This window comes from Clytia hemisphaerica, unplaced genomic scaffold (genome assembly GCF_902728285.1).
Source record: "Clytia hemisphaerica strain Z4C2 unplaced genomic scaffold, Clytia hemisphaerica genome assembly, whole genome shotgun sequence".
NCBI lineage: Eukaryota > Metazoa > Cnidaria > Hydrozoa > Leptothecata > Clytiidae > Clytia > Clytia hemisphaerica.
Window position 1 is genome coordinate 1,109,861 of NW_027103918.1, and position 14,897 is coordinate 1,124,757.

Genomic DNA, 14,897 nt, shown 5'->3' on the forward strand with positions numbered 1-14,897 from the left:
CCGAAATGTGATCCTTATCTCTGATCCCGTCCTTCTCTTTTCTGACTGTCTGAGCTTCTGAGTTTCTGAGACTTAGTTTCTCATTTCTGACTGAGTTTTCATACCTGTCAATCATTTGTTCATCAATTTCGACCAGTCTAATTTTCGCACCGAGTGGGATTCGAACCACCACCAAAGAAAGACCTTCGAATCCGGAAGCCAGCGCTCTATCCCTTGAGCCATCGCCGCACAGCAAAATAACGCAATTCATAACATTTTATACCAAACTGGCAAAATACGGGGGTAATGTTATTATAATATGGGTAAAAGTACCCCTTTTTTAAACCTGACTGAAATTCGAGCCGTTACTAGCAACCCTGCGGGGCCCAAGGCGCCGAGTATGCACCCGACACAGTGACAAGCCGTTACTAGCAACCCTGACCTAAACAATCCCAAACAGCAAAACCCCCGGAAAATTTAAAATGTCGGAATGAGCAATAGCCGATCACATTTTGGAGGTTTGTCTTTTATGTTTTCCAACATGGAATTATGTTTTCCAACATTTTCGTGTTTTAGAAATACCTTGATTTTTCATAAAGATATATTACTTATGCCATAAAATATCTAAGAAATATTTACATTTTTCATTATTTACATTGTCTTCTCTTTTTCACTTTATAAATACTATCTATCATCCAATATATATTTTTTGTCAATTTTTTCGGTAAGCCTAAATATTAAAATGGTAGTTGTGATATGTATAAAATGACAAAATATCAAAGTTAAAACAAACAAAAAAAATTAAAAGAATTTGACAACGACAAAAAAATGAACATCAAAAACGAGAAAAATGCAACACAGTTTCGTCAGATGAACTCTTTGGGATACTCTTTGTGTTAAAATGTTGTAGAGGAGGGGTTTATACCTTTGTATAAATAAAGAATTCATTTATTGGTTCAATTCTCCGAAAGTTCAATACAGTACTTATCAAAGTTGCACTTTTATTGGGAAGAACCAAGTTGACGTTCGCAGCTCAATTTTAAAGACTTAATAACAACAACAACATTCCTGCTCAGATTCAGTCAACGAACTTTTTTCCGTAATGGTGTTTTAGAGGGCGTTCCGCCCGTTGGTTTTTTCTCCCATAGTTCTTTCTTGATGGTGAATCCATCACATTGTATGGAAAGGTCTTTCATCAACATTCCGTTGAAGGCTTTTCCACCGCTGTTATACCTGGTCAAATGAAAAGAAAATTGATTGAATAAAAATGGTTAAAATCACAGATAGTATAACACATGCTTTTTTTTATAAGAATGGTGTAAATCCATTTCATCATTGATATTCTTAATTTTTTTGGGAAAATCATCCTAAAATATTCTTAGGTAATAATTTAGTACATTACGACTCAAGCATAAAATGGTATTTTTGTGAAAGGAGTGAGCCCTACTTGGGGGTAATTGACAATTTATAATTGAAAATGGTCTAAAAATAGCATTCTTAGATTGAGTAGCAAAATTCCATGATGTTGATATTCTTAGCATATTCTTAATTTTTTGGCCATTTTCATCATGGGCATTCTTATAGAGTGTATTCTTTTTTTTTAAAGCGTGCAGTATAACAAACGCTAAAATATCTTGAAGGGTAACAATTAGTCGAGCAAAAGTGACAAAATTTTTTAGGTCAGTGACTAAGTTTTTCCCATTCCTTTGTTTAAAAAGAAAACCCCCTCAAAATCTCAAGAAAACCAAAAGAAATCTTAAAAATATCATACCTAAAGAATTTCTCAGTCATCTTTGACGTGATTGACTTTGGTCCGGTTCCATAAATTTTCGTCACCTAAAAATGAAAGTTTCATTAAATATTACACAGAATTCAATCTTTATGTGGAATTTTTGTTTCTCAGCCTTCTCAACCATCAACCAGACGTTTGAAAAAAAAATCCTACAATTCAAGTTCCTGAGTGAATCAACTCACTTTCCATTTTCATATTTTACCCCCGTCTTTTACCCGGTTATAAAATTATAAATATTTCCACGGCAATTAAGTTTAGTCATCCAAATTACGAAATTTAAAGGTATCAATGAATGTAAAACTGTAATAAAAACTTATACGCAATATAATCACATACCAAATCATTTTCAGGGTAATATTCGTAAACACCGCGAAATTTCATCGGGTCTCGAAACAGGACAACGAAATGGTTCGCTTCACTCTTCTCGATCGCCTACAAAAAGGAAGATTAATCCACGTATAATAACATGGGGAGTCACATACTTCATAATTATGGGAAATCAGAAGGTTTTAGTACAAATAGTGGAGATCTCTTGAAACGTAGCCAAACGTGAACTAATAATCCAAGCCACGACAAACTTCTAATATGACTGTAAAGTGAATTTTATCAAAATATATTTCAAAAACAAAAATAAAAAGTACAAAATTTAATTTATAAATCATGAAACAAAAATTTGTTGCACCTTGGAAATAGTGTTTATTTATCATATACTTACTGTAACTTATCTCATTTGTGTGCCATTAGTCTAGGCTAGCTAGACTAGGCTATATTTATTCATTTATTTTATTTTAGTATGTTAGGCACACCTGGTTTCCATGGCCTCATTTTCAGTATCATGTCACAGTGTGAACTCAGTCTATTTAAGGCCTCACTTCAGTCACACCTCAGAGCTACCATTTTGTGTCATGTCATGCTGACTGACCATAATGGCATCATAATTCATAAGGCTCTAACCTTAAAGTAATTTGCAATTCAATGTTCAACTTCAACTCAAGTCAATCAATAGTCAATTCATTCACAGCATTTTTTATATTGGCTACCTGGTAGGTTTCATTTCTTGTTCTTGTTCTTTGGCAGCCATCTTGTTTTTGCTTTTAGGCAGCCATTTTGTTTTGTTCTTTCAGTTCACACTGATAGATTAGGGCCTTGCCTTGACATGATTCATAGGTTCAGTATTTCATTCAAGCCTTTATTTTCATTTAAGAACTTAACTTTTTCAATCAGACTTATACTTTTTCATTTTTCAATCAGACTTATACTTTTTCATTGAATTCAGACATTTTCATTTTTGAACTTAGACTTATTTTTTATAAACACAATACTCATAGACCTTTGTTATTTATTTCTACAGTTTGAACACATCAACAAAATCAATCAAACAAAGTTACAAACAGTGTCATTTCCTGTAACGCCACATTCAAACAAACAGAACGCATTGAACAGTTACCAACGTTTCAACGATTTACATGTCAACCAACCGGTCAAGACGCACTATCAAGCGCATTGACTACTCACAACTCAACTCAACCGGTCAAAGAGTCTATTTGACGCCAACTTCAAACGACGAAATGTCTCAACCCGATGAGTCGTCTAACCCAAACACAAGTTCTCAATCAATTAATCAATCGTCTCGTTCCATAGAAGATACAGAACTAGATGCACACGTTTTAATGCATGAAGCACTTGACCTGATCGATGAAAATCCCATCATTGCCGAAAATGCAGATCACATCTCAGTCACCATCCAGCGACTTCAAGCCCTACGAAATAAATTATACCGTCTTGATGGGATCTTGAAGAAAGCCAAAAGCAACCCTGAATTATTACATGAGATTAATGCCACCCTACTTGCAATCAAGGAATACTTCAAGGATTCAAAGAACCTCAAACCAGATATCAAATCAATTCAACCCACTCTGGACGTCACCAATTTCAAGGAGCAATCCAGACGTTTTGCAATCAGTGAGTTGAAAAGAACTATAAATGAACTTAAAAAGGATTTTGATATTACCTTTAATGATTTAACTGACAATGAACTTATCCAGTTAAAAGCTGAACTATCATCAAAAGCTGAGAAAGTCGACAAAGCTGCAGAGAGGTATGAATCTATTCTTCAAACACCAGTCTCAGAAACCAAGGACGTAACTGAAATTAAGGACCTTGGTGAACAATACGATTCATTGCTGAAATCCAAGTCAAGCTACACCACTCAACTTCTCAAACTTGTGAAAGACCGTGACGTCTACAAAGTTAAGTCTTTTACTGAATCAAAACTGAACATTCGCCTCGAAAAATTTTCCGGCTCAAGTGATTCCAGTATCGATTTTTATACGTTCAAATCAAACTTTGTTAAGCTTCATGAGAGATCTACTCCTCGACATTTGCTACCTGACTTGCTCAAAAACAACTATCTCAAAGACCCTGCTCTGAGCATGGTCAAAAGTCTTACCGATATCGAGAGTATCTGGGGACAACTTCAATTTGCCTACGGAGACGTTAAACATCTACTGACTAGGAAGTTGAATCAACTCAACACCATCGACAATATTTCAAAGATCAAGGGCGCAGACAATATTGCGTTCGCATTGAGCAAAGTCATCAACCTCATCAAAGATCTCATTCTCATCGCGGATACTCACAACATCCAGGAATACCTCTACTATGGGGACGGTATTCAACGCATCTACGCACTGCTCGGAGATTCTCGCCTATCAAGATGGTTATCAACAATGGATGAAAGCACCTCACCTCACGTCATATGGAAGAGATTGGTTGAATTCCTAGAGAAAGAACTGAAGCTACAACAACAAAAGGTGATCATCATGGGTCCATCAGAATCCTCGTCAAAAAGACCACCATCAGACCAATCAAAGTCTAAGCAAGATTCATCCAAAACAAATCGACGAGGAGGATACAATTCCAACCCGCCATCACCATCAACCACAGCATGCACCATCTGCAACTCAGCCGATGGATCAACAGATCACATATCAACATCTGGACCAAAAGGAACACGACTCATCCAGTACCACACCTGCAAGCAATTCGTGGAACTGACACCAGCCAAACGTCTTTCACTACTCAAAGGGAAAGGCTACTGCTTCCAATGCCTCTATCCAGGGGCTGACATATCAACTGGCAAACACAAAGAGGGACGCTGCCAACACGATTTTGTTTGTCCACATCAATCCCACGACAATGACATCCCAAGAAAACATGTTCTTGTATGCGAAGAACATAAGGACACTCAAGCCAACAAAGATGTTTTGCAGAAGTACAAGGAACGTTGCACTAGAAGTCTGCGGCTACCAACATTTGCCAAGGAGATCAGCCTGTCATTCATGAATGCCTGCTTCAAATCAAACCCAATAAATGATGTTGACGTTCCTCAAGGTATCTTCTTATTTCAATCAATCCTGATCAACAATCGTCAATATACAATCTTCTTCGACAATGGCTGCTTTGATTTCATTGTCAAGCACTCTGCAGTGAAATCTCTCGGACCGCTGGCTATTCAAGAATCATCTCGATCCATTGAAATCAGTGGTGTTGGTAACACCACAACTCACTCAACCTATGGTACGTACAATGTCAAGATACCCATGCACAATGGTCAAATGGCATCAATGTCTGGCACATGTATGGAAGAAATCACTGCTGTCTTCCCACACTACACACTCGATGAACCATTTCAAGACATCCAAAGATCATATCAAACCTCTGGTCGAGATTCAAAGATTCAAAGACACTTCCCATCCCATCATCAGTAGTTGGAGGAGAAGTGCACCTCATGATCGGTATGCGTTATTTACGTTATCACCCTAAGATGATACATCAACTTCATTCTGGCTTAGCAATTTACGAATCTCCATTCAAGAACGTCAACGGTGGTAGAGGAGTGATAGGAGGTCCGCATCCTATCTTTACCAGCATCCATCGGTGTTTCTTTGCTGACAAACCAGGAGCTTCAGCATTCTTCACCAGCCAACTCCGATTGTACAACTCTGGTTCAAATTTTGATCCTGACGTATCATTATCTGTCCTGCCTTCTCATCCAGGAAAGCATTTTGACACATCAGAATCAGTTGGCTCAGAAATAACCTATCGTTGTGTCAATTGTAGAAGCTGCAAGGACTGCAAGCAATCAAGCCATCAAGAAGCAATCAGCATCAGGGAGGAGATAGAACAAGAAATCATCAATTCTTCCATCACAATTGATACCAACAATCAGACCATCACAGCAAAACTGCCATTCATCGAAGAGGCTGATGTCAAGCTCACCCCAAACAAATCAATCGCACAGAAGATCTACTACCAGCAGCTGAGGAAACTTGATCGCAACTCTAAAGACAAGGAAGATATCCTGAAGTCTGAAGCAAAGCTACAGAGCATGGGCTTTGTGGATTATGTCAGCAACTTATCAGAAGACATCCGTCAATCACTTCACGCAAACTCAACTCAAAACTTCATCCCATGGCGTGCAGTTTGGAAATCAACTTCGCTCAGCACACCATGTCGTATTGTATTTGATGCTTCCTTCCCTACCGCACCGCATCTGGTTACAGCTTAAACGACTGCCTTGCCAAAGGAAGCAACAATCTAAACAAGCTGCAAGAAGTACTGCTACGCTGGTCAACTCATAGAATTGGCATACATACCGATGTATGCAAGATGTACAACACTATCCACCTCAACCCAGACCATTGGTGCTATCAGCGTTATATTTGGCACCCAGAACTTGACTCATCAAAGACACCAATGGAAAAAGTGATCAAAACACTAATCTATGGAATCAGATCCAGCGGAAATCAGGCGGAGCGAGGACTTCGTCAGATTGCCTACTTATTTCAAGATCAATATCCTGAAGTTTATCGCATCGTCAATGAAGATGTTTATGTCGATGATTGTCTAACAGGAGAAGAATCAATCAAGATCGCCCATCAGCGTGCAGATGAATTTGAATATGTCATTGGTCATGGAGGCTTCCGTCTCAAAGGAGTCACTTTCACTGGCGAAGATCCGCTAACAGACCTCACTGATGATGGTGAATCAATTATCGTTGGAGGATTGAAATGGTATCCAAAGACAGATGAGGTATCACTTAACATTTCTGAACTGAACTTCTCCAAAAAGACAAGAGGCAAGAAGAATCAAGATCGATTGAATATCATTCCTGAAAAACTCACACGTCGTCAATGTATCTCAAAGGTTGCAGAGATCTACGACCTCACTGGCAAGATTGCACCTCTTGTGGCTGCAATGAAGTTAGACCTCCAACAACTAAACCTACGACAACTTCAATGGGATGATGTCCTGCCCAACGAGCTGCGACAAGTATGGCTCAATCATTTTGAAACAATGCAAGAAATTGGATCCATCCGCTTCAAACGATCAATCGTACCCAAGGATGCTGTCGATATGCAAATCGAAACTCTGGATTTTGGGGATGCAAGTCAAAGCTTGGTATGTGTTAGTATCTATGCACGATTCCGTCTCAAAGATGGCTCTCATTCCTGTCAACTTGTCTTCTCACGCACAAGAACTGTTCAAAAGACATCATTACCAAGAGCTGAGTTGTATGCTGCGTTATTGAATGCATACACAAGTGAAATCGTCAAAAGATCATTCAAAGGACTTGTTGTATCATCCAAGAAGTTTACAGACAGTCAAATCGCATTACATTGGATCAGTAACGATCAAAAGCCATTGAAGGAATGGGTCCGGAACCGTGTCATTGAAATCAATCGTTTTTCATCAAAGGACCAGTGGGCCTACATTCAATCGAACGACAACATTGCTGATCTTGGTACAAGACCAGGAGCTCAAATCAAGGATGTTGACCAATCTTCAAATTGGATCAATGGATTACCATGGATGCGGTTGCCATCATCTCAATTTCCAACACAATCTGCTGACCAGTTGAAGCTAACAGCCCAGCAACAATCAGAAGTTCAAAAGGAGAAGTCATTCCATTATGTCTCCTTCACATCCGAAAGCATTCTCAATGAAATGAAGAAACGGTATGAATATTCCATGTACCTTCTGGATCCAATGAAACACAAATTTACAGTTGTTATCAGAATCATGGCTTACGTTATCCGTTTTGTAAGAAATTTTGTCAAGCGAGCTCGAGACAAATCAGAGATTGTATCATCACAGAATGTATCATCACAGAAGAACAGCATTATTCTGACCAATGAAGAAATCACAGATGCTGAGATGTACTACTACAGAAAGGGATCAGATGAAGTACGTCATTTCACTTCCAAATCAAAGTATGAGAAGATTTCAACCGACAAAAATGGCATCTTAATCTACACAGGCAGAATTCTTCCAAGCAAAGGTGTATCGATTGTTGGCGCATTCACAGATATTATGAAGGATCTATCAACCGATTCATTTTGTGTACCATTGCTGGATAGATATTCACCAATTGCGTATAGCATCTCAATGGATATCCACTGGAATCATTCCACCGTCAAGCATTCCGGCATCGAAACAAACCCATCGGTATGTTCTGAAGAAAGTTCATGTCATCGAAGGGAGATTGCTCATCAAACACATCAAGAGAAATTGCCATAGATGTCGATACCTCGCTAAACGCACTGTGGAGATGGCAATGGGACCAGTATCATCCTTCAATCTAACCATTGCTCCCTCATTTTACTACACACAGTTAGATCTGTCTGGACCGTATCAGTCATTTTCACCAAGTCACAAACGTACTACCGTCAAAATATGGCTTATAGTATTTTGCTGTTGTGCTACATCTGCAATCAAAATAAAAGTCATGGACGATTATTCAACCACCTCTTTCATACAAGCATTCACGAGATTTTCATGCGACCATGGCTATCCAAAACGCCTATTGTGCGATGAGGGTAGTCAACTTCTGAAGGGATGCAAGGAGATGCGTATCGATCTCCATGACCTGAGATCCAAGTTGATGCAGAACCTACACATTGATTTTGATGCATGCCCTGTTCAAGGACACAACATGCACGGAAAGGTTGAACGTAAAATCAAGGAGGTCAATCAATCAATTGAGAAGAGCCTTCAAAATCATCGCCTATCTATACTACAATGGGAAACACTCAGCTCAAGTATCGCAAATCAAATCAATAATCTTCCTATTGCCATCGGTGACATTACAGGAGATTTCGAATGTCTAGATTTGATCACCCCGAATCGTCTCTTGTTGGGTCGTAATAACGAACGATGCCCTGACAACACCATTTTCTGCGACAATCCAACCAGAATAATGAAGGAAAATCAAAAAAATCTACAACTCATGGTTCGAAGTTTGGTTGCTAGTTTCATGTGCCCAAACTTATGAAACAGTCAAAATGGTTCAACAGTGATAAAATCAATATCGGTGATGTTGTAATTTTCACCAAACGAGAGTCAACGTTAACAAATCAATATACCTATGGAATCATCAAAAGCCTGGAGTTCGGTGATGACATGCTTCCGAGAAAAGCAGTTATTCAATACAGAAACGAAAACGAGGATATCATGCGAGAAACGAATCGTTCAGTACGTGGTCTTGTTATTATTCACCCTATTGATGAATGTGATTTTATGGTCGAGCTTGGCGAAATGGCTAAGAATGTGGACATGAAATTTGTCAATTAAATTTTTCCCTTTTTGGTGGGGAATGTAAAGTGAATTTTATCAAAATATATTTCAAAAACAAAAATAAAAAGTACAAAATTTAATTTATAAATCATGAAACAAAAATTTGTTGCACCTTGGAAATAGTGTTTATTTATCATATACTTACTGTAACTTATCTCATTTGTGTGCCATTAGTCTAGGCTAGCTAGACTAGGCTATATTTATTCATTTATTTTATTTTAGTATGTTAGGCACACCTGGTTTCCATGGCCTCATTTTCAGTATCATGTCACAGTGTGAACTCAGTCTATTTAAGGCCTCACTTCAGTCACACCTCAGAGCTACCATTTTGTGTCATGTCATGCTGACTGACCATAATGGCATCATAATTCATAAGGCTCTAACCTTAAAGTAATTTGCAATTCAATGTTCAACTTCAACTCAAGTCAATCAATAGTCAATTCATTCACAGCATTTTTATATTGGCTACCTGGTAGGTTTCATTTCTTGTTCTTTGGCAGCCATCTTGTTTTTGCTTTTAGGCAGCCATTTTGTTTTGTTCTTTCAGTTCACACTGATAGATTAGGGCCTTGCCTTGACATGATTCATAGGTTCAGTATTTCATTCAAGCCTTTATTTTCATTTAAGAACTTAACTTTTTCAATCAGACTTATACTTTTTCATTTTTCAATCAGACTTATACTTTTTCATTGAATTCAGACATTTTCATTTTTGAACTTAGACTTATTTTTTATAAACACAATACTCATAGACCTTTGTTATTTATTTCTACAGTTTGAACACATCAACAAAATCAATCAAACAAAGTTACAAACAGTGTCATTTCCTGTAACGCCACAATGACTGGGTAGAAAAACTTAAACTTATAAGAAGGAGGATTCAGTTTATTTCAGAAATCAAGAACTATTACATTTAGATACCTAGATTTGATATTTTCCGTGGATAGCCCACCAAGTAGGACTTTGGCTTAGAAAGTCTTTTGATTATTTCTGAGGGGGCCACGGCTAGTCGGCGTGGCTATTTATGAAACGAATGGAGCATAGGAAGGACTGGGGATTTGAACCAAGAATCTTTGGTTTGTCTCGTATGCAACGTTAACAATCCAAAAGTTCGCTCAACAATCAAAAGAAAAAGTTTCCGCTAAAAATGAAAATTGCCGAATAATTCGAGAGAGGGACTAAGCTGGCCGCCTTAAAAACTCAGAAAAAGTTCTTTCGCAGATTATGCACCAGTTTATATGGTATCGTTTTATTTCAAAGTGGCTGTACCGAGGACTATTCGAAGTCTTACGACCTTGGCGCGTTTGATTGTTAAGCGAACTTTTGGATTGTTAACGGTACATACGTTTACGCTTATGCTTTTGACCACAGCGCTCCATTGAAAGTGACAGATTCATAAATGAAGAAATAAACATAAAAGGAATTCATACCTCTAGACATTTGTCTTTGGCATCACGATTAACACCGCCCGATAAGCAACAATATGTTATCGCATTCTGGATGATTTTACGATTCGACTTCCCGGACGGTTTTTGGTATGCGGAAGGGCCCGTGTATTCCAAGTATTTCGATTCTTCCGGTGTCCCATCACCGTTGGTTGCGTGATGAGACGGGCTTCCGCTCTGTAAACGACGTAAATGTTCGCTACTTGGGGGACGTCTGAAAGAAAAAGTTCCATTTGAATAAATCTAGAGTTGACTCATTTGAACTGATTTTCAATGGCAGTTTATACGTGATAGTTTAATATTATTTTGTTCAAATTCCATGGAACATCAAACACTGCCCACATTGATGATACTTATAGGCGAAAAAATTTCTGACCGAGTCGCAGACTATGGGTTCATCTATATGGTCCATCATAAAGAAAATCAAATTGACCGTTCAAGCTATCAAACGTCGTTTGGGTAGATATTCCCGCTTGTAAATCAAGTTTTGCTCGTTAGTAGTTGATACATTAGTATGCAAGGCTTACTCCATATTGTTTGCACATAAAAGTTTCAATAATCTAAAATTCAAAAAACAAATTTCCGACCGGCCGCATGAGAGCTTTTTTACTTCACCCGTATTCCGGAAACACTACATTTTTTTTTTCGCCTAACGTAATGTTTTCTTACGGAAACACGCCAGTTTCTACCAAAAGCCGGGATGTCTTCATAGAAAACATTACGTCATGAATATCTTAAATCACAGGGAATTATTTACCAGGAGAGTAAATAATAAATACTGTAGTGATGAAAATCAAAATTCAACATATAAATAGAATATCAAAATACTTACCGTAGCTGATGTGAGGGACTTGAACTCGTTGAATTCATACTAACAGTGAAAGCGGACGCCGAATGTTGTCGTTGGTTGTCATGGTGATGAGGCGTTCGCTCGTGATTTTCTGCTGATTGAGCGCGCTGACGAATTTTCTCTTTTTTAACGCGTTCTTTTTCCTCATCCATTTTTAATTTTTCTTGAAGGGCTTCTTCGTCTTTTCTATAATATTAAAACAGGCAGCAGTAGTTTAACGTAATAAAAAATAATGAAATCTTGCTCAGTACGTACATTTCTATAATCGAAAGCCGTTAATAAAAAAATATGATCCAGATGATGTTGGGACAGACAGACTATAGATCTTGAACTAAAGTTTTTTTTATAAGCATAATGTTTATAAGCATAATCTTTGTTAATTGCACAAGTAAATTTCCATACGACGTTTTTTTACGAAAAAACAACAACATAAAAACATGAATACTGGAAAACACGGGGGAATTAACGCTATTCCAAAGCTACTTTATGGAATTCAAACCCAAGACTCGCTCGTTCAAAATGGCTGTCGTTTTTTTGATAAACAGTTTTACTAAGCAAAGCAGATATTTTTCACAGGCCCTAAAAACCATACCTTTCACTCAAAAATATATTTCCAACTTACTTTCGTTTCTTTTCTAGCTCTGCTTCTCGTTTCAATTTTTTCTCTTCTATCTGTTTCTGACGTTTCTGTAGAAATCGTTCGCGTTTCTTGATCTGCTCTGGTGTTATCCCCTTAAAATGAACCAGAGATTAGAATGTAGTTTAGCAATATAGTAATATACGAATGCGTAAAACGTAAGTATATACAAATTTATCAAGATATCGTGAGTTTACGGATAAAAACTTTATGTTGATTTCTTTTATTGCACAGGAGAAGGCCTAATTTAGATTTTGGTGATAATTTTAAAAGCGACTCAGACAAAATCAAAAGATAAATTTAAAATTTTAAAATTTTGACCTACATAAAAATATCAAAATTTATCATTATCAGTGGAAATTGTGAAAATCCTTATCACTGAAAATCATAACATCACTTTATCAATGATTTAGATTGCATGAAAAGTTGAACATTTTATGCTATCGAAAAACAGTTGGAAAACTGGTATGGCTGAGAGTTAGCATAAAGAAAGCATCAAATATTATATTGGATCTGAAAATTGGATCTGTATCAAGAGACAACCATACCTCTGGCCTTTTTAAACCCTGAACCAAGCTATATCCGCCATCTTTGATCGGAGATTTTTGAGAGTGGTATCCCAATGGTAGCACCAATCGATTGGGTCAATTTATAATTCAATGAAATTTATCGTTTAAAATTTTTCACCCACATTGAGTAGTGCTAATTATTAGGGGATTATAATTTCAAAAAACACCAATCTTGAAGAGTCAGTGAACCAGAGTGAACCGTACGTGACCGTTTTCAATTTCAGCAGGACCCTGCTGCTTAATATTCAAAATGTTTACTATATTGTTATTCAAGATTCTTACCGCGCTCTCTGTCTCTTCTTCGCCACCAAAAGTGAACACAAGAGCTGAATTCTTGGTTGGGCTCGATGACCCAAGTTCCTCCTCTCCAACTTGTTGACTCGATTGTTCAGGTTGTTCACTTGCAATTTCATTAATGGCATCTTGGATCTGAAGATTGCCCATGTCATTGGCCATTTCACTTGGTACTGGCTCTTTTGAAAATGGTATAGGCCGTACTGGGTCCACATTCAGGGTCTCTGTTTCAGTCTGTTGATGCATAACTATGATCTCACTTTGCGGCAGAGGGATTTCGTTTTGAGATTGTTCCATTACAGGATCTTCTGTTTCGGGTTCTTGTTGAATCAATGGTTGAGATTCTGGTATATTTGAGATGTGAGTGTTTTGTATATCAGATGGCGTTTCATCTTGTGGTGGTATATTTGGTGCTTCCATTGTTGTTGATGCTAAAGTTGGTGTTGGCTCGATAGTATCCATCTTTTGATTAGAATTCTAAAACAAAGCAAGAAATACAGATTCATATTCATATTGTAGGAAGTATTTCATATAGCTCGAAATAAAGAAGGATTGGTTTTAGCGACAGGTCCGCAGTAAAATAATTCATAAGATAAAACAGTTGTTCAAAAAACAACAACCCAGCATTCAAATCATATGCTACCAATACAACAAAAAACAGACGTAATAAATCATAAAATCATATCATTTAAAAGACACACAATCCAATAGCAACCACAGAAAATGGAGAACACGAGGCCTACACGAGGGAGAGCGACTTCGACTTCAAACGTGCGTTCCGCATCCTTTGGCAATATCTGCGTACGCGGGACGTAAATTTGTATATGTTCGGAAAAATGTCCCCAAAACTGCTACCTCCAACAAAAAATGTCGACTTTGCACTGTATTAAAGAATGGTACCTGCTTAGCCAGCGAAAACAAGCATTTACCTCGTAAATTTTATTGGAAATTCGAGTATTTCTGAGAGGAGACGAAAATTCATCTCAAGAGTACGCAAATTTTAGTTTCTACCATAATTATGAAATCAATAAACTTGGGAGTACTTAATAACTTGTAGTCGTTAAGACTTTCAGACCAGGCTCCTAGGATCAAGATAGAAAAGAGAATAAAAATGACTAGATACTAATTTAGCAGATTGGTCGATCGTTCAAGGAAATAAATTCGAGATTCAGAAATAATATAAGTTTGCCAAAGTTATAGAGATTATTCGTAAATAAAGCCACGACGTTAAAATGCCTCTCAAAAAGGTTGCAAACTATAAACCACCCAAAACGAATAAAGAATTGTAAGATTCTCTGAACTGCAACATTTAATATTTTCAAGCAAGCAAAAGTTTAATCTAGAATCTCATGTCTTATATTTTGATAACAAACTCGATTTTTTCTCATCGCACTCTCTATTATAACAGATCAAGCCTTAAATACAGGAACAGTAAAAACATTATGATTACACTAAGAATGTACGATATCTATGTTAAGCTTTTAAACGTAGTATGATAACGTTGAATTTCCGTCGCAAAAAAAACTAGTCAATATTATAGGATGACAAAGTGAGAATTGGAGAATCACACAATCAACCTTTACAGTGTTGACAAATTTCTCTCGCACAGACAACGTAAGCTTACCGAGTCTACAAAGAAGGCCAGATTACCATTTGTTGAACGTAAACAAGCTTCAAAAATCGAAATACTCATC

The 14,897-nt window shown here is 37.4% G+C and overlaps 1 protein-coding gene across 2 annotated transcripts in view; it reads right to left on the reverse strand.

The window, feature by feature from the left end:
- Nucleotides 1-549: 549 nt before the first annotated feature.
- Nucleotides 550-14,897, reverse strand: part of LOC136809644 (calmodulin-regulated spectrin-associated protein 1-like) — a 51,854-nt gene continuing 37,506 nt past the window's right edge. The window contains exons 15-21 of one of the 2 annotated variants that reach the window (XM_067066191.1): nt 13,192-13,680; nt 12,326-12,435; nt 11,686-11,889; nt 10,839-11,067; nt 2,108-2,203; nt 1,751-1,815; nt 550-1,212 (exon numbers count right to left, since the gene is read on the reverse strand). In XM_067066191.1, the coding sequence (XP_066922292.1) occupies nt 1,062-1,212; nt 1,751-1,815; nt 2,108-2,203; nt 10,839-11,067; nt 11,686-11,889; nt 12,326-12,435; nt 13,192-13,680 (1,344 nt within the window). In that variant the 3' untranslated portion in view covers nt 550-1,061. The remainder of the gene's footprint in view (nt 1,213-1,750; nt 1,816-2,107; nt 2,204-10,838; nt 11,068-11,685; nt 11,890-12,325; nt 12,436-13,191; nt 13,681-14,897) is intronic. The other variant, XM_067066190.1, reaches the window with a different exon arrangement.